A 19,639-nucleotide genomic window follows, 5' to 3' on the forward strand; every position below is an offset into this window, starting at 1 on the left:
GATATCGATACCGATACCAAAACAAATACTAATATCGATACTAATACCGATACCAATACCGATATCAATATCGATACCAATATCAATAACGATATCAATATCAATACTAATATTGATATCGATATTAATACTCATATTAATATTGTTATCGATATCAATATCAATATTTATATTAAGATCGATACTGATACTAATACTAATATCGATATCAATGTTGATATCAACACTGATATCAATATTGATATTAATACTGATATTAATATCGATATCGATATCAATACCAATATCAATATCGATATTGGTATCGATGTCGATTTCAGAATCGATATAGATGTCGATATCGGTATCAATTTCATTTTCTAAACCCTATGAAAATAATAATAATAACCCTAAACCTTAGAAAATCCATAATAAAAACCCTAACCCTAAAAAAAGCCAAAACCCAAATAAAACCCTGATAAGACCCAAACCCTAATATGGACATATATAAACATTAAATCTATATCGATATTCATATTGATATCAATACCAATACCGATATTGATATCAATATCGATGTTGATATCGATACTAATATGGCCATATATAAACATTAAATCGATATCGATATCGATATCAATACCAATACCAATACCAATACCGATATCGCTATTGATATTGATACTAATATCGATATTAATATCGATATCGATATCAATATCAATACCGATATTGATATAGATATTGATACCAATATCGATATCAATATTGATATCGATATCGATACAGATACCAATACCGATATTAATATCAATACCGATACCGATATTGATACCGATATCAATATCGATATTGAAATACCGATATCAATATTGATATCGATATCGATATTGCTATCGATATCAATACTTATATTGAGATTGATACCGATACCAATACCAATATTGATATCGATATTGAGATCGATATCGATATCGATATTAATACCTATATTGAGATTGATACTGATACTAATACCGATATCGATATGAATATCAATATCGATATTAATACTGATATCGATATCGATATCAATACTTATATTGAGATCAATACCGATATCGATATGGATATCGATACCGATATTAATATTGATACCGATATCGATATTGATATTGAGATCGATACTAATATTGATGTTGATTTCAATGTCAATATCGGTATTGATGTCGATATCGGTATCGATATTGATGTCAATTTCGGTATCGATATCAATGTCGATATCAGTATTGATTTTGATATCGATATCGAAATCAAAACCTGCACCGATATTGACATCATAATCGATATTGATATCGACATCAATACCGATATTGACATTGAAATCGAAATTGAAATCAAAACCGATATCGATATTGATTTCGCTTTTTGGACCCTATGAAAACAATAAAAAAAACCCTAAACAAAAAAAACCCTAATAAAAACCCTAAACCTAAAAAAAGCCAAAACCCAAATAAAACCCTAATAAGATCCAAACCCTAATAAGGTCATATATAAACATTAAATCGGACCAGATTTGGAACGATCCGTCCATTGGATGATTATGAAAATTTATGGAGGTAGCCTCGTGAGTTAGAATTCTAATGGCTCTAGTTTTACCTAAATCGGACGTCGAGATGGAAAGATAAAAATAAAATAGTGGAGATAGATCAGAGAGGGCAGAACGGTAAATTCTGACGTTGTGGCGGTTGTCGGGGGGTGGTGGACGGCCATGTAGTGGGTGGCTGTTGGAGGTAGGAGGTGGCTAGGGTTTGAAAGCTTGAAGGGAATTTACGGTTATGATCTACTCCTATGAAAATAAAGACAATCCAACGGTTAATATAAAAAGATAAGGACGAGAATAATAACTGGCTAAACTCAGAATTCTCTCAATGATGATTCCATTCATCCAATTATCAATACATGTCCACTCCTATTTATAGAAGTAAAATTCCATAGCGGATCGGATCCACATGCAGATTATCTGATTTATTTGAAATTTAAACAACAAGATAAAGCTAGCTAACTAACTAAATCAGTCGTCTTTATCTTTCACGGATTAATCCTTCGTTTCGCAATAGATAGATTCTGAATCTGTAGAAGTCGTGAATACAAAAGTTGTAGATATGGAGGTTGGAGATCTTATCCAGTTGGTTTGATATTATTTTGACATCTGTAGAATATTCTGTGAATATTTTCCCGAAACTACTCATAGCTAGATTTATCTAATTAAATAAAATTCTAACCTTCCAACTAAACCAAATAAGCAAATAAGATAATTAGACTCAATCCATTGAGTCCAATCTCTCCTTGATGTGATCCGATCTGACTCGGTTCGCATCACAAAACCTGCACCGATATTAATATCATAATCGATATTGATATCGACATCAATACCACATTGAAATCGAAATCGAAATCGAAATCAAAACCGATATCGATATTGATTTTGTTTTTTGGACCTTATGAAAACAATAAAAAAAACCCTAAACAAAAAAACCCTAATAAAAACCCTAAACCTAAAAAAAGCCAAAACCTAAATAAAACCCTAATAAGATCCAAACCCTAATAAGGTCATATATAAACATTAAATCGATGTCAATATCAATATCAAAATCAAAATTAATATCAATTTCGAAATCAAAATCAAAATCGAAATAGAAATTGATATCGATACCGATACCAATATTGAAACCAATACCAATATCGATATCATAATCGATATCTAAATCGAAATCAAAATTAATATCAATATCGAAATCAAAATTAATATCAATATCGAAATCAAAATCGATATCGATATAGTTTTTCGTTTTCTAAACCCTATGAAAACAATAATAAAAACCCTAAACCTAAAAAAAATCCCTAATAAAACCCTAATAAGGCCGTATATAAATATTAAATCGATGTCAATATCAAAATCGAAATCAATATCAATATCGGTATTGATTTCGATCTCGAATTGGAATCAAAATTAAACTTTTAATTCCTATGCACGAGAGTGTTCACCAATCTCTACGTCTATCTGAATTAAGTCATCAGCAACATGTTTCTGCTTATGTCTCCTGATCCTCCGTTTGATCAAATGAACAGCATCACTCAATGAAGTACAACTTTGAGGGCTTAAGCTTCTTGGTCACATTAAAGAACCGCAGCACATGCAACCACATATCCCATCTCTTGAGCCGGTGCACTGCCACCGTCTCCGGTATGAGCTCGTGCGAGCACTGGCCATTCGTCCCCGGGTAGTCGTACATCCCGGGCTTCTCTGTTACCCGGTTCCTCGCCTTCCTCCCCAATGTCAGCCACTTCCCGACCAACTTATCCTCCGGCCCGACCTTGTCGTTCGCCGTGATCTCGGACGTCGCAATCCATTCCACGAGATCCCACGATAGCACGAACCCCATGCCGGACATGTACTCGATGAACGGATCATAGCTCTTGCAGGGAATGACGGATCCGTAATAAAGGTCCGACCTAGCCAATGGCTTCAGTGACGAGGCGAGAGGCTCGAGGCGTATGAATACGTCGTCGTCAGCCTTCATGACGTAGTCGTAGCGGCGAGGAAGGATGACAGGCAGGGAGGAGAAGAAGGTGTACGTCTTACCATTGTTCATGTTCTCGGTGCAGTTGAGGATGATGATGTCGTCGAAGCGGAGGATCTCTAACGCGACGAGGAGTCGCTGCTTCTCCTTGGTGAGGCGGCAAAAAACGAACTTAACGTGAATCTCGTCCGAGGGGGAGGACTGCGCACCGTAGATGAGACGGAGGAATTGGCGGCGGTCATAGAGGTCCGCGCGTGTTAGGATGCCGATGAGGATGCTGAGGTTTCGCGAGGGAGGCGGAGGCGGAGGCGACGGCGTCGGAGATGGGAGGGCACGGAGGTTGTTGTAGAGCATGATGGTTGTCGGCTTGAGGCGGAGGCAGAGAAAGAGAGACAGGGAGAGGGGGAAGAGTAGCAGAAGCTTTTGCCCTCTCATTGGGTCTAGCTCCATGGAGCTTGGTTAATTCGTTAATTCCCCACCTTAATGTAAATATAACTGAGGGTAAATTGGCATCACGCAGACCTCGTTGGCTTCTATTGGTAACTGCTAATGTGCATTTCGTCATGCTTTCAGGTGGCCCTTTCCTCGTGTTAGATGTAGGAAACAGACCTGTTCGAAAATTTCCAAATTTGGAATGAGGTGAAGCGTTTTAATAATTTCCAAATTTTCCATTTCAAACCCACAGATATAGAGAGAAAACGTAACCCTACCTGCCGAACGGATAACGTTCTCGAAGAAGATCTTAAGCACCCCGCGTCTCGTCGTAGATGAGCCCACTGATCCGCTTCACCTGCCCCTTCGCACGTGGTATGAAGCCCCACCCCAAATCTAATGGACATCGAGCTACATAATTAATTATTAGATTTCTTTCTTTTGGTAATTATTTTTTTCTTGATTCCGTTCTTTATTTCTTCTCTCGAATTCACTTCTCTCCTTCAGTTAATCACAATCTCCAATGGCGGCCGTCTCTTCTACTCCTGTCGGTATGAATGAGAAGTTTGCTCTTCTACTCCTGTCGGTACGAATGAGAAGCTCGCGAAGCTTTGCTCTGCTATCGCTGGAAATTTTCGAACAGGTCTGTTTCATACATCTAACACGAGGAAACATTTTATTGCTGCATTAGAAGCATTTTATTGCTGCATTAGAAGCATTTTGGGATCACTTATATGACTTTTCTTTCATTCAGCTCTTTTTTGGGCAAGTTTTCTGTCATTAACGCTATCATATCTATTCTAGTTTCTCCAATCAATTTTGGGTTTTCTTTCCCTCTCATAGCATTTCTACCTGAATGAGACAAAGTATTTTGAGATCTTACTCTGTCTTCTGTTTGAACGGGAAGGTATCCTCCAGGCCATGGTGATGTATTTCCCATCCTTAATGAACAGCGGAAAGCTTGATGCCTTGCTATCTTAGGTTAGCATTGGAAAAGAATATAACAGTTATGCAAGTTATGTTATGGTTTCATTCATTTCTAAATTTTAAGTTTGAATCTTTTAAATTTTAATATATTCCTTTGCGTAGTTATTGATCTAATCATCTAATACTCTATTTATCTCCTTTCAGGGCAAGGAGTATGTCTCCATTGCGAACTCAGACAACTTAGGTGCTATTGTTGACATTAGTATCCTTATGTGGTTTACATATACTTTTATGTACTTCTTCCCTGGTTGAAGTATGGTTTGTGGATTTTTTTTTAAGTTACATGTCATATCCTTGACCGACTAACTCAGAGATCCTAAATCATTTGATCCACAACCAGAATGAATCCTGTATGGAGGTATTTAGCTCTTTCATTGCACTTGATAATTAGAATGCCATGAGGCCATATTCAAGTTTTCTAGTGCTGCTTAGGTTACTCCAAAAACTTTGGCTGATGTTAAAGGTGACACACTGATCTCATATGAAGGAAGAGTTCAGGTACATGGTACATTCTTCTTTCCATGCTAAGCATTAAACCTTCCCCCTTCATATGCCACATTAATGGTTGCATCGAACTTGATATCATCATTAGATTGGAACTAGTATTCACATTATTCAACTACTTTTATTCGGTAGCCATGTTCTTGTTATGATCAAATGTTGTGTCTCAAATATGTGATCAACATATATGAAGATCTGTACGTAAATCATTTGTATTGAACAATATCAGCCTCTCTATACTCTTCTCTTGCATTATGCTAACTTGCTAAGCCCTCTAAGTCATGTCATGTTAAACTACTTTTTCCCCTCTTAAAGAAATTGTACTTACGCAGCCAAGCTCTTTTCTGTGGAGTTTTACTTCTTACTTTTCTTCATTCATCTATTTTAAGCATTCTAAAATTTTCTTATTCACAATTTGCAGCTTTTGGAGATAGATAGCACAAGTTCCTGATGCACATGTAAGTTATCATATCACAGTGATTGTTCATTTGATGTGTCAATGGTATCAGAAGTCCTCCTTTGCCTGTCCAAAAGCTGCATCAACCCATGAATGAATAGGGCAATTAGTGGCATTCACTTTAAAAAATTTAAAAACCAAACTAGAAGATAGTTTTTCAAACAAAATCAGTTGTAATAAGTGGAAGACACGATAAGGAAGAAGAGACGTAAATCTAAGACACAAACTTTTACATTGAAAAATCCCTTAACAATTAAGGGTAAAAAATCACGGATCTCTTTTCTAAAATTAAACCAAGTACTAAAATCAATCAGTTACAAGATGACTTACAAACTATTTGTCAATACTCGCGACGAAGGATACTTGTGCCGAAGGCACGCATTGGCACATCTCTAATAAAGGTTTAGTTAGACATTTTTTGGTGTCTTCGGCACGACAATTCTTGGTTTTTTATTTGAATATATGTATTAAAGCCTACATTAAAGCCTTTTATCCTTAGATTATTTTTGGAAATAACCTATTTTATTAAAATTAAAAAATATAACAATAGGCAAGTAGAAACATTATTTAACAGATAATATGATTGAATACATTCATTAATCGACAATAGTTCGATAATTAAAACTAATACCTAGTTGAACGTAGTTAATCTAATATGTTTTTATATCATTTTTATCTAATTTAAAGGAATTTGGCATAGTAAATTTTGTTTTTATATCATTTTATCATGCCGAAAGTTTAGTTAAAAATTATAAAATTTGGGTACAAATCAACTAATCTGCAGTTTATCCAATGTTTTCATATGGTAATTTTGACCCAATTTGAATGAGTTTGATCTTACTTTTAAATTTTTTAAAATTTGAGAATCAAATTTCCCTTTATTTCTTACATTTTAAAGAGTATATCTCATAGACATAGCACTAAAATACTAGATCTATGTAGAAAGACTTTTAAAATAATAGATCTAGCAAATTTGAGCTAGATTTATCATTTGTATACCCTAAATTAATTTTTTAAATTGTAAAAAAAAATATAAAATTAAAAAAAAATACAAAATTAAAAAAAATTGTATAGACCAACATGGGTGGCACAAGGTTGTGCTTATTCGGCATGCACTTGTGCTAGTCAGCACACTCAGTTACAAACTAGATGTGGAAAGATATGTTTGTAGGATGATCTTGAGATTTTTATGGGTAGTAAACTTAGAAGTATCATATCTAATGGATTTAGAATAAAGTGGATCAGAGATCCGAATGGAATGTTATGATTAAAATAGTGGAGCAAGGTCGGAACAGGGCAGAACGGTAAATATCCGATGTTACGGCGGTCGTTGGAGAGTGGCGGACAACCAAGGGTAGTAGTGGATGGCCGTAAAGTAGAGTGGCTATCAGTAGAAAAAGGTGGCTAGGGTTTGGGAGATCGAAATGTTTCTACGACTATGATCTACTCCTAGAAAAATAAAGGCGATCTAATAGCTAAGTTAAAAAACAAAGACGAAAAGAATAATTTGGCTAAACTTAGATTCATTAAATAATTATTATTAACACATGTTCTACTCCTATTTATAAGAGTAAAAATTCTAGCGGATCGGATCCAAATGCGGATTTTCTAATTTATTTGAAATTCAAAACAATAAGATAAAATTAACTAACTTGATTTGACTCGACTCTCGTGGTCGGATCATAATGTTAAGGCCCGATCTCGGTTATCTAATCAAGTTCGAGTGTAGGAAAACACTTCGCGTAGTCAGAAGAAAATATTCATCAAATATTCATAGCTAGGAATTTACAAAACCAGATGGGTATTTATGCCCTTCACAGATTCGGATTGTAGCTAGGGCGAAAATAGGCAGAAGTACTGTGGAGGTGAAGATGACAAGTGGTGGTGATGGAATGAACGTAGGTAATAGGTAGGGTTTGCACGAGGTGTCGTTGGATGAAGAAAGAGGGGGGAGAAGGTGGTCGGTATCCCAAGAATGAGGGAGGGTCTAACAAACGATAGAGGCTAGGGGTAACCGACGTCGAGGTTGCGCACGGCTAAGGTATGAGCGAGAAGGGAGAAGATTCAGAATAGAAAAAGAAGAAAGGTTAACTAAATATTCATCGATAACCACAATAAGGTTGCCTTTCACATCTTAAGAGGCTAACTTAATAAGCAAATAAATAAATGATAAACCTAAAAACAGTGCATTTTCACTAAGCGCGTTTGAATGGGCAGATTATGTTCTTTATATGTGCGAACATATGCAGGCGTTCGAATGGGCAAATCGCGTTCTATGTATGTGCGAACATATGCAGGTGTTTGAACGGGCAAATCGCGTTCTTTATATATGCGAACATATGCAGGTGTTTGAATGGACAAATCGCGTTCTCTGTAAGTGCGAACATATACAGGCGTTTGAACGGGACGTTTGAATTTGATCTCCACGCATTCGAACGTGACAACCAGAATTCTTATTCTTCATGAAAATTAAGAATCTAAAACATGACAGGGATTCATAAGTCATAGCCATGCACGAGATAACTCAGTCTAGTATGAATCACATCACTCCACCATGTTTTCGCTCACTTTGTTCTCAAAGTGCAAATTCAGGGAAGCGGTCCATTAATATTGCTTCGGGTTTCCATGTGGCTCAATCTTGTGTTTGACCTTCCCAACTCACCAGTACATCATGTCTGACCCTTCTTCTTACTAAGACCTTTTCTGGTGTGAGCTCGATCTCGTCGGCTTCGAGCTCGAGTAATTCAGGTGTTATCAACTCCATTGGTCCAACTTGGGCTCTCAAGCTAGACACGCGGAAGACCGGATGAACTCGTGATGTTTTGAGCAAGTCTAGCCTATAAGCCACTGCTCTCACCTTCTATTGAATCTGAATTGGGCCAAAAAAAATGATGCGCTAGCTTTTGATTTAGGATGGGACGCACCGAAATTTGTTAGTTTGAGCCAAACATAAACCCAATCAGCTACTTCATAGCTTCAATCTTGGTGCTTGCAGTCATAAATTTGCTTCATTCAGTTCTGAGCCACTGCTAGATGAAGCTTGAACCGTTTGAAAACCTCATCTCGTTCTGATAGCACCAAGTCCACTTCGGAGCAATCCGGTGGACTCAATATCTCAAAAGACCACAATATGGGTAGTGTGCATTATCATCCCAATGGCAGTGTGGTGAGCCGTGTTATAAGGCCACTCAACCCATGGTAAATAAGCTAGCCATTTCTTGAGTTGCTCCCCGGCAAAACATCTCAAATATTGTTCAATACAGCGATTAACGACCTCAGATTGCTCGTCAGTTTGAGAATGATATGCCGAGTTCATCTTGAATTTAGTTCCTCGTTGCTTGAAGTATTCTTGCCAAAAGTGACTCAGGTTTAGTATGGAGTGGAGGCAATGTCCTTTGATAAAGGGGTGGCTCCATCGGTGGTGCAATCCGAGTGCAAACGGGAAGCTTAGTTGCCGCCGTGTTCCTTGGTACGCCCAAGAAGACTTGAGTCATCGCTTCCATCGACGCTTGCATGGCTTGCTATGTCTTCATCATATCGACAAACATCTTAATCAGATTTGAGTCGATGGAAGAAGTCAAGAGAGAAGTCCTGATCGGTGAGCTGGGGTTCGTCCTAGATCTAACCACATCCGTGGCCTCTCCTTCAATAGAGGTGCCTTTATTGGGTTTTGACACTGTGGATATGGTTGTTGGCATGGTGTTCGAGGGACAGTGGCTTTGATACCACTTGTTAAGGCCCAATCTCGGTTACCCGATCAAGTTCGGGTGCAAGAAAGTACTCCGCGCAGTCAGAGAAAAATATTCTCCCGTAGTCAGAAAATTATGAAATTAGATTAGTTCGTTCCATATTTTCCTTATCTACATTTTTGGTATTTACGCCTTTTGCAGATTTTGATTGTAGCTAGGGCGAAAATAGGCAGAATTAGGGTGGAGGTAAAGATGATAGGTGATGATGGAGTGGATGTAGGTAATAGGTAAGGTTTGCACAAGGTACTATTGGATGAAGAAGGGGGAGGGGAGAGAAGGTGGTCAGTATCCCAAGGAGGGAGGGTTCGACAGTCGATGGAGGCTAGGGGTAATTAGTGTCGAGATGCTTCACAACTAGGGTTTGAGCGATAAGAGAGAAGATTCAGAATAGAGGAAAAAGAAAGGTTAATTCAATATTCATCGATAACCACAATAAGAAGGTTGCCTTTCACATTTTAAAAGGCTAAACTAACAAACAAAACAAACAAATGATAAACTTAGAAATAGTCTCTGTATGTGCGAACGTATGCGGGAGTTCAAACGGGCCATTCGAATGCAACTTTCCCGCGTTAGAACGTGATGTTTAGAATTCTTATTCTTTGAGAAAATTAAGAAACTAAAACATGTAAGAGATTCATAGGTCGTATCCGTGCACGAGATGACTCAATCTGATTCGAATTATATCACATAACAATTCACTACGCTTCTGACACCTTGTCCCAAGGTGACTAGTACGTGAGCTAGAATTTTCAATTTATGTCGTGCTTGTAGGCACACGAGTCTGCATGCAAATACAACTCAATTAGCTGACGTTGGATCACTGGTTTGTTTCATCAATTGTCCTCGAGCTCTAAGTGACACTCATGAGTTCCCAACTGGTTCCCGAGAATTGGTCGAGTTGGATTGTGAAAAATCAGCACGCCTCAAAATACGTGCACATTATTTCTCTCATAGGATTACCCTAAGGCTGAAATTATTTTTTGACCTAGAGGCGGCGCCGCTGTGGGCTACATGGGCATTGGTGGCGGCTGGGCAAGGTTGTGGGCCATCAGCAATCGACCTCCTGGTAATCCTTGCGGCGATTGAGTGGTAGCGAGGGGTAGTGGAAGCCCATTATCGAGCTCAGGCTTGGGTTGAAGCAACAACAACCATGGCGCCTTGCCAATGGGTCCTCTGACCCCTGGTGGCTGCGGTTGGTGGCCATAGCTCCATTGCAGTGAAGCCTATGTGTCTGAGATGCCGGCGAAAGCCAACTCGATGTGGCTTCGCTCGAGCAATTTTGCTATGAGCGTGACCGTCGGTTCAACATTGCAACGGTCGTCGGCAGCTAGGGTGGCCACCATAGTCTTATAGTCGACCAGTGGGAGCCGACCGGCCTCTTGGTGGTCGTTGGAATGCCGAACCCGTGGCCTCCTGTCATAGTTTTGCTGTAGCAAGGAGGGTCGTGGACGATGCTCTTTTGGCCTTCTACTATGGCTGCCGTCGGCCTGGCTCAAGTGCGGGGATTTTTCGTGGAAGGGATCAGACATCAAAATCAGGGCCAATGGGGGCTGGATCGCCGCAGGTGGAGAAGATGACGTTGGGGCTATCACGGTTAGCTGCTCCGGCATTGCTGCAGCGATGTTTTGGGTCTGTAGTGGACTGGGGGCTTCCACCGTGGCTGAAGGAGGGGCTGGTTCCCTCCCTTATGGCTTGGATTTGCCTCACCGCGGGGGGCTGGTTCCAGCGTGGCCAGTGGTGCTGGCAATGCAGGTGGGTGGTAACGAGCCCGTATAGCTGCCGTCAAGGACTGGAGAGCTTTCTTGATACTTTCAAAGCCCTCCTTCGATGGATCTCTCACCAAGTCCACAAACTATTAATGTCTTTGCTCACGCTAGAGGCTCGTCGTCAATGGTTGCTAATGGTACCGAGGAAACTTCCAAAGCGATAGAGATGAACTCTTAGTCCTCCATGATTGTGATCTCCCATGGGTTAACTTTGGATCACATTTTATCGTTGTTCGAGGAACATCGACTCTAATACCAATATTACGAACCAGATTTGGAACGATCCGTTTGCAGGATGATGCTAAGAGTTTTAGGGTTAGCAACCTCGGAAGTCTTGAATCTAATGGTTTTGGAATTAGTCAATCAGGAATCTGGATGGAAAGTTATAGTTAAAATAGTGGAACAAGGTCAGAATGGTAAATATCTGAAGTTGCAGCTATCGTTGGATGGTGGTGGACGGCCAAGGGTAGTGGACGATTGTAAATTAGAGTGGCTGCTAGTGGATGAATGTGGCTAAGGTTTTTGAGATCAGAATATTTCTACGGCTATGATCTACTCTTAGAAAGATAAATGCGATTTAACGACTACGTTAAAAAATAAAAACAAAAAAAATATTGGCTAAACTTAGATTCATTTAATTATTATTATCAACACATATCTACTCCTATTTATAGAAGTTAAAATCCTGAAGGATCGGACCTAAATGCAGATTATCCAATTTATTTGAAATTCAAAACAATAAGATAAAGCTAGCTAACTAATTTGACTTGACTCGGCATGACTGACTCGACTCTCATAGACGGATCATAACACACTGTAGCCTGTGCCATGTGCCAATATTCTACCGGCCAGCAAGTATCAACATGGCAAGTGTCAATGCCATCCTTGCCCACAACTATATCTCTGATAACTAGCTCGACTCCCTCTTGATGAATTGCCTCCCATGTTTGGTTTGTAACCTCAATCACCCTCGAGGTTAGTACTTTGCCTCTATGACTCTCGAGATAGCAATAATCACAATCATTACTGCTCTTGGAACTCTACCAAGACGAAAACTTTAAGTAGCACCTCTGCTTTCACAATGATAAAGGATTCCTTTTTTTTATCTTCTCCAATAGTGTATGAACACTTCTCCAAGATGAAAACTTTAATCATTACTTCTCATTCAGCATTGTTCATCCATTTGAACACTTTGGGAAATTTAGCTTCTTTTTAATGTTCATCTTTTGACAAACATTCTGCTGCAACTCATACACAATAAACTAGGGAAGATCATGAATAACTTGTTTAGTCATGAATTTGCCAATTACAAAACCTAACATATTTGATTTTTCTCTTGATCTAGGTCAATGAATTCAACTCAATTGAGAAGTTCAAGATTTTCAACACCAAACCTGTATGTGAACTACTAATTTTATGCAACTTTTGCAGTGAACATCTCGATTGTAACTAACAGTACTAGCTAACAGATGGGTGAACTTGAAGCCTATTAAACGGCTTGTTGAAGCCAATGCACTCAAAATGGAGATTATTCCAAATCCTAAGGTAATTTGGAATTTGAAGATTATTTGAAAAGTTATTACATTTTTCCAAAACATCAAGAAAGCAAAAAATAGTATGCTGATGAAGCAGTAAGTTCTAGGAAGTGGATGGTGTGAAGGTTCTTCAATTGGAGACAGCAGCTGGAGCAGCTATTCGGGTACTTTTTAAAATAATATTTGCTTCTAAATTTTTGTATGATATCATGAGAAAATCTTATTATCCGACACTTTCTAATGGTTCTTGAATCAGTTCTTCGAGCATGCAATTGGAATTAATGTTCCCCGGTCGCGATTTCTGCTGGTGAAGGCGACATCAGATTTTCTGCTTGTGCAGGTTTATATGGATCCTATCTGTCTATGATGAAAAAACCAATTTGGATTTTTTTTTCTTTTTTTAAAGCTTAAAAAGAGTAACTTTTTGCAGTCTGATCTTTATACCTTGGTTGATGGCTTTGTTATACGTAGCAAAGCAAGATCAAACCCCTCAAATCCCTCCATTGAACTTGGGCCTGAGTTTAAGAAGGTAAAGCTCATATATAAGAATGGTGTTATCAGTGATGTCGGTATGTGAATAACTCATTCCAATAACTGCAGGTTGGTAACTTCCTTGCTCGCTTTAAATCCATTCCCAGCATTGTCGAGCTTGATAGACTGAAGGTTTCTGGTGATGTATTGTTTGGTGCTGCCATAGTGCTCAAGGTAATTTGGAAGTGATTACATTGCTTCTCATTATGCTATTAATTGTTGATATATCAATTTCATGTCTTGTTTGAATTTCATTCTATGTTGTCATGTTGTATAACTTTTAGTGGATCTTGCTCAAAAGTTTGCTCTATAAGACATCATAGTAAATGCTTTTGCAAGGAGGACATCATCATCTTCATGCAGTTGAAGAATTGTATCAAGTTAGCTATGATATTTTAAAAAGGACTTCAAGAAAGAAATTGGGTGATAGAGAACAGGTGACCAACCTTGGTGGCTTTGCCCAGTAGGCTTGTGAAAAGCTTGACATGACTGCAGGAGATACAGGATGTGTGTTCTACCAGGGTTGGCTCAGTTGCTACGCCATTGACTAGGGTCTCTGTTTAGAGGGAAATGTAGGGAGACTGGAGAGAACAATAACTGCAAGGTCCCAACAGCTACAGCAATGGAACAAGCTGCAACATGTTGTTTGTTGCTCCAGCAATAGACAAGGCAATCACCCAGAAGAAGTACTAGCTTGTGTTGGACCTATGATTAGTAGGATCCCATGCCCAACTAGTTTCCAAATAAAATCATTGTGTGAAATGGGACGAAAAGTGAAGACCTTAAAGATTGTCTCCTTCACATATCAAAGGTCCGAAAAGTCGGTAGCATAATGTACTGATCTGGGTGCAAACATGAACTGAATGACTAGGTATATTGCATTGGTGACAATTATGACAGTGAGGTATATTGAACTCCTAACTTCCAAAAGAGAGTAGCATCATGGGACTTTTGGTGGCATATGACATTTACCTTCAGGGGACTATCAACTGTTTTAGATCACTGATACATACTTGGCTTGAGGTAGAGAGCTCCTAAGAGGTAGAAGGATGTTAAGGTATCATCTTATGCAACATTCTCATAATATTCTAAAATTTTCTTGTAATATTTCAATATCGCAATATCATTGTTGGAGTATTCTCATAATATTTATTCATTTGTATAGATGGTTCTTCGTAAGAGGCTGATTTCGATTCCAGAACTGATACTTAGAGCCTTGAATCTGATATATCCAGCTTATCATTGGTGTCAGAAATAGTAGTAATTATTGATTTTATCTGGCTACTGAAGTACTGAATATTTGCTAATCTACTTTGCCAAAGGGCAAGGTGAGTATCACAGCAAAACCTGGGGTGAAGTTGGAGATTCCAGATGGAGCTGTGCTTGAGAACAAGGTGATAAGACTGCCAAATACTATTCTCTCAGTCATTGTGTCTATAAACTTGAAGTACACTAATAAATCTGCATCTTGCTTGTTTCAGGAAATAAACGACCCTGAGGACTTCTGAGGATATGTTATCCTCCAAATTTGTTTTCATAATGTCACATAAATCTGTTAGGTGCTTTTTACTCAATGTGAGGGTGTGTCTGTAGCTTATATGCACCGTTGAGGTTATGCTTATTAGCTTATTTACCTCGTCAGAGTTTAAGATATCTATGTTCCTTCCAGTGCTGCAAGGAGACATGACATGAAAGTATTAACATTGGATTTGTGTATTCTTTTCAGTTCATAATTGATTTAGTGGTTGGATTTGCAATCAAGAAAACCGGCAGTTCAAGGAAACTGAAGGTTAATGGAAGAGATTGAAAGTAAATGGTAAGGCCGTGTTCTAGTTTTCCAATAGGTGCCTCGCTCAGACTTGATGCAATGAATATTTTTCAAACATTTTTTTTTTTTGAGAGAAGTGAAAATTTAATCGTACCTTAATTAAAATGATGCTGCACATTTGAGAGCAACTTAGTGCATTATCCTATTGGCGACTTGGTGCATTATCCTATTGGTGACTTGGTGCAACGAACATTGTGGTCTAAACACTTGAGAGCAATTTTCCAGTGAGAGTGAAACTGTGGTCGCTTTCAAGGCACAATATCTCACCAACAAGAAGGCTGTATACACCCTGGCCATTAGCAAGAGATTTATCCACTGAATGATTTAGAACTTCTGAATTTAATAAAGATTGAGACCTTTTTGACTTCGCACCAGAAGTAAGATTAAAAAAGAGAAACAAGGGTTGTTCAACAAAAAAATAAATTATAGTGATCATCTTGATTGGCAAACGAATTGCTTATCTCTACTTTGATGTTCTGCTACAAGAGAAGGCACCACTTAATAATGCACAAAAGAGAAATTCAATTTGCTAAAATGCAAGTTAACAGAAGAGAAACACAAGAGCCTGATGGAGACTTCATATCAGCATCAATTTTGAAATATTCTTCAGCATCCAACATAGCAGCATAAATTTTTTTTCTTTTCTTCTTTGAGAAAGAATATAACAGCATATATTTTCCACCAATCTCTGAATGATTTCCAATGTTTCAGAAGGAAAAGAATGCGACTTTCTCAAGAATGCAGATAGTAGTCCACATCAAAACCACGGAGATCAGATGGGCTTGCACCTGGTCTGTCAAACAAAGTAAGATCTCTTATGAGGTAAACTGAGAATGCCGGACAAGCCTCTGCTGGAGTAAACTTATTTGATTTTAGAGGAAAGGAAATAAAACTATGCAATTAAGGAACAACTGTATTCAGAAAAGATGGACAGCAGCAGGCTATTACAAGAGTGTATCAAAAATGACGAAATCTATCACCTGTATTTCCTACCACAATCACAAGTTCTCCAACTGACCTACTGAATAAATGTTGAGGTGTACATGGATGAGTCGTTTAGCAGTGCTTGACATGTGGTTAAGCCAGCTCGTCTGGCTGGCATCATGCAATATCTTATACTCAAGATCACGCAATATCACATAACTTTTTAGTAATGTGAAACTGTAGATTTGTGTTAATTGACGAGTTTGAGCAGCATAACACCCTATAGAAGGTAAAAGTAGGTTTAAAGACCAAAAGTGCATAAACGAAATGTACCTCTTGTTTATGGTGCAATAGTGAAACTTGAGGTTTCCAGCCTTGATATCTTCAATGTACTGCAACCATAGAAAACAAAAATTAAAAATAGTTTTAATTTGCTAACTTCAAAAATTAGTCAGACACCAAGTAGATTATATTTTTACTTCCAGCTAAGAAAAAGAACAAACAAATAAACAAAATTTGAGTATCCTAACTAAAGGAAAAAACAAAGACAATGGGTACCGAAGTAAGATTCTAGGTACCATCTTCAAGGTAACGATGATTGATGAAAATGCCAGAGATTGAAATGGTATATCATCAAGTGCAAAAAGTTGACATTCTAGGGACTCAGGACCCGGTGAAAAATTGGGTGTCTTCAGTCTTGCTCGAAAAATGATGTAACTCTGTACTGCATATCAGATTGGAAACACATCAAGAGCTCCACTCATAGTTAGACAAGTAATCAAATTTATTTTCTGACAGAACTATGCTATCTCACCTGGCCAATGCGAGGAATATCTAACTGAGCAAAAGGTGAAAGTATTTCGACTTCTGCACATGCTTCTTCCAAGGTTTCCCTGGCTGCTCCTTCTGCAGCTGACTCCCCTACCTCCAAGTAACCAGCAGGAAGAGTCCTGTACAACTGCTTCTTGTAAACAATGTAGACCAGCTAGACCGCATATCTAAATAGACCAACTTAACATACAATGTATAAAATAAGAATCAACTTGTTGTATGGAGGTCTTTGAGATTGCCACAAGGATGGAATAGAAGTATACTACTTTTAAAGGGGCTAGGGGCTACAAGGACAAGTTGAACGTCGAAAGATAGCAAATATATGCTGCGGATGGTGCCCACACCCAGTGGCTCCAGCTCCATACCAAGACCACCGGCATCCGCTTTTGGGCAGTGGGGTACAATGAGACCGACGACCGAATTCAGAGAAGGCACGCAACTCAAGGAACGATTCTTGTCACAAGTGCAGGTGGATGAAAAACGAGCCAAGGATTTGTGCTTTTGGTGCAACGAGCGCTACACTCCAAGGCATCGTTGCACCAAGGCTACGGGCAATGTCATGTTGATTGGCAGCTATGATGATGAGACTAAGGGGGATGTCACAGATGAGGTAGTCGGAGAGGAGCTTAACGAGATAGTGGAGGGTATGCAGGCCGAGACCTCGATGCATGCATAATTTGGCATTAGCGCCCCCGAAGACCCTATGGGTGAACAGGCTTATCCGAAAGCAGCGTGTGCACATCCTAATTGACACAGGGAGCACGCATAACTTCTTGGATGAGAGTTTGGTATGGAGTATAGGACTCGAGGTCGAGCCCACTATTGGATTTGATGTGACCATCGGCGACGGCACCCGCCTTAGAGCCAACAGTGTCTGTCGAGGAGACATAGTTTCACCTTTGACTTGTATCCGCTAGCTCTTTGAGGAGCAGACATTGTGCTAGGCACTCAATGACCGGTAAGTCTCAATCTTGTCACATTTGATTTTTTACAAATGAGACTCACATTTCGAAGAAATAGACGTGTGGTGCGACTGGAGGGAATTCACACACAGACGAGCCCTTCCTTGCGGCCGTTGGTAGGAGCTCCACAGATAGGTGAGGTTGCTTACTTCTTTCAGCTGGCGCCCATGGAGCCTGAGACCCTCTGACTTAGGTACTTGTGCCAATTTGGATTGCTTATTAGCTAACTTTTATGGACTTTTTAAGGCCCCTTGAGGGCTGCCACCTGTCAAGCACGCCAACCATAGGATCGAGATTGTACCAGAGGCCGAACTAGCTAATGTTTGGCCCTACCAATATCCACATGTCTAGAAGGAAGAGATTTCTAGGTTGGTTGCGGAGATGTTAGAGCAACGCATTATCTAGCCGAGTCGGAGTTCCTATTCCTTATCGATTCTATTGGTGAGGAAGGACGGCTGTTAGCATTTCTTCGTAGATTACCGGTGCTAAACGCCATAAATGTTAAGGATAGATTCCCGATACTAGTTATAGAAGAGTTATTAGACGAGCTGACGGGAGCTTCATACTTTAGCAGGCTCGACCTTCCTGCGAGGTATCTCCAGATCTGAGTACGTGCTGAGGACTTTCACAAAACAACATTCCAATTTCATGACAAACACTAAGTTTAGGGTAATGCCATTTGGGTTGACGAATGCACCGGCAACCTTCCAAGGTTTAGGAACAACATATTCCATCCACTCCTAAGACAGTATGTGTTAGTATTATTTGATGACATTTTGATGTACAACAAGACTTAAGAGGAGCACTTAGTTCACCTATGATATGTACTGGCGCTTTTGTAGACCACTCTCTCAAGGTGAAGCAAACTAAATACCTATAGGGCGAGCGACATGTTAAGTACTTGGGAAACATCATTTCAGCGGAGGGAGTCGCGGCCAACTCGAGCAAGATGGCATGCATGCTCAGTTGGACGAAATCGACGGTACGGGAGTTCCATTTCCTTGGCTTGATATGCTACTATAGAAAGATCGTAGTACCACTGATGGCCTTGCTAAAAAAGGATGCCTTTGAATGGACTGATGTGACGTTTCATTGAAGTTTTGGTCGAAATTATAGTGCCAAAGGCATCAGCAATACAAATTGCTAAGTTGGACTCGAGAACACTATAATTTTTCAGCAACTTTATCTTATTCATTGTTGGATAGGTCTCAAGCTTATCCACTACTGGATAGATAAGGGCAAAAGACGACACCTCGTCGATCTTATCCCTTCCCTTCTAAGTATCTATGATAAATATTTGTTAGGGTAACTTAGTAGCTAAGTTTTCTCACCTATATAAAGAGCTTGAACCCAGTACTTGTATTCGATCTAAAATTTGAGTAAATGAAAAAGAAGTAAGACTTCATCAAGATTGCTTCTCTCTAAGTGTTAGTAAAAGTTTTTGCCCTTTCTTACTTCCATACTGCCTTTACTTCGAGGCTTACTTTATCTTGTGAAGAAGTTGAAGCATCGCACGAACTTGCCAAAACGCTTAAAAACATTAAACTCTGACAGGACACTCTATCACGGCAGCTCAAACTGACCGAGCTAGCGG

General features: G+C 39.1%; 3 protein-coding genes across 17 annotated transcripts; 1 reads left to right on the forward strand and 2 right to left on the reverse strand.

The window, feature by feature from the left end:
• Positions 1-2,826: 2,826 nt before the first annotated feature.
• On the reverse strand, positions 2,827-3,943 carry LOC140794240 (beta-1,3-galactosyltransferase pvg3-like). Its single transcript, XM_073146183.1, has one exon. The coding sequence runs from the start codon at positions 3,894-3,896 to the stop codon at positions 3,093-3,095; it is 804 nt and encodes a 267-aa protein (XP_073002284.1). The 5' UTR covers positions 3,897-3,943; the 3' UTR covers positions 2,827-3,092.
• Positions 2,987-15,314, forward strand: LOC140794249 (UTP--glucose-1-phosphate uridylyltransferase-like). 15 transcript variants are annotated; one of them, XR_012110111.1, is made up of 16 exons: positions 2,987-4,349; positions 4,482-4,617; positions 4,882-4,955; positions 5,106-5,163; positions 5,273-5,319; positions 5,394-5,459; positions 5,884-5,920; positions 12,780-12,830; positions 12,904-12,979; positions 13,077-13,133; positions 13,226-13,309; positions 13,400-13,498; positions 13,570-13,674; positions 13,785-14,557; positions 14,666-14,894; positions 14,982-15,314. XR_012110111.1 is itself a non-coding variant. In XM_073146202.1 (16 exons), exons 8-16 carry the CDS (start codon positions 5,913-5,915, stop codon positions 15,006-15,008), a joined length of 579 nt encoding a protein of 192 aa, XP_073002303.1. In that variant the 5' UTR covers positions 2,989-4,138; positions 4,228-4,349; positions 4,482-4,617; positions 4,882-4,955; positions 5,106-5,163; positions 5,273-5,319; positions 5,394-5,459; positions 5,884-5,912; the 3' UTR covers positions 15,009-15,314. The 15 variants fall into 15 exon arrangements, 11 of the variants coding, with proteins under 11 accessions (XP_073002362.1, XP_073002303.1, XP_073002320.1 ...); XR_012110112.1 differs by having other exon boundaries at positions 13,824-14,557; XR_012110109.1 differs by having other exon boundaries at positions 2,988-4,349; positions 13,840-14,557.
• A 417-nt stretch (positions 15,315-15,731) lies between these two features.
• LOC140800902 (nudix hydrolase 23, chloroplastic-like) lies at positions 15,732-17,463 on the reverse strand. Its single transcript, XM_073155824.1, has 5 exons — positions 17,449-17,463; positions 17,067-17,237; positions 16,831-16,971; positions 16,586-16,644; positions 15,732-16,121 (listed from the first exon to the last, which is right to left on the reverse strand). The coding sequence occupies exons 1-5, from the start codon at positions 17,461-17,463 to the stop codon at positions 16,061-16,063; spliced, it is 447 nt and encodes a 148-aa protein (XP_073011925.1). The 3' UTR covers positions 15,732-16,060.
• Positions 17,464-19,639: the final 2,176 nt, after the last annotated feature.

Source organism: Typha latifolia, chromosome 1, assembly GCF_019914945.1.
Source record: "Typha latifolia isolate L0001 chromosome 1, TyphaL0001v2, whole genome shotgun sequence".
Taxonomy (NCBI): Eukaryota; Viridiplantae; Streptophyta; class Magnoliopsida; order Poales; family Typhaceae; genus Typha; species Typha latifolia.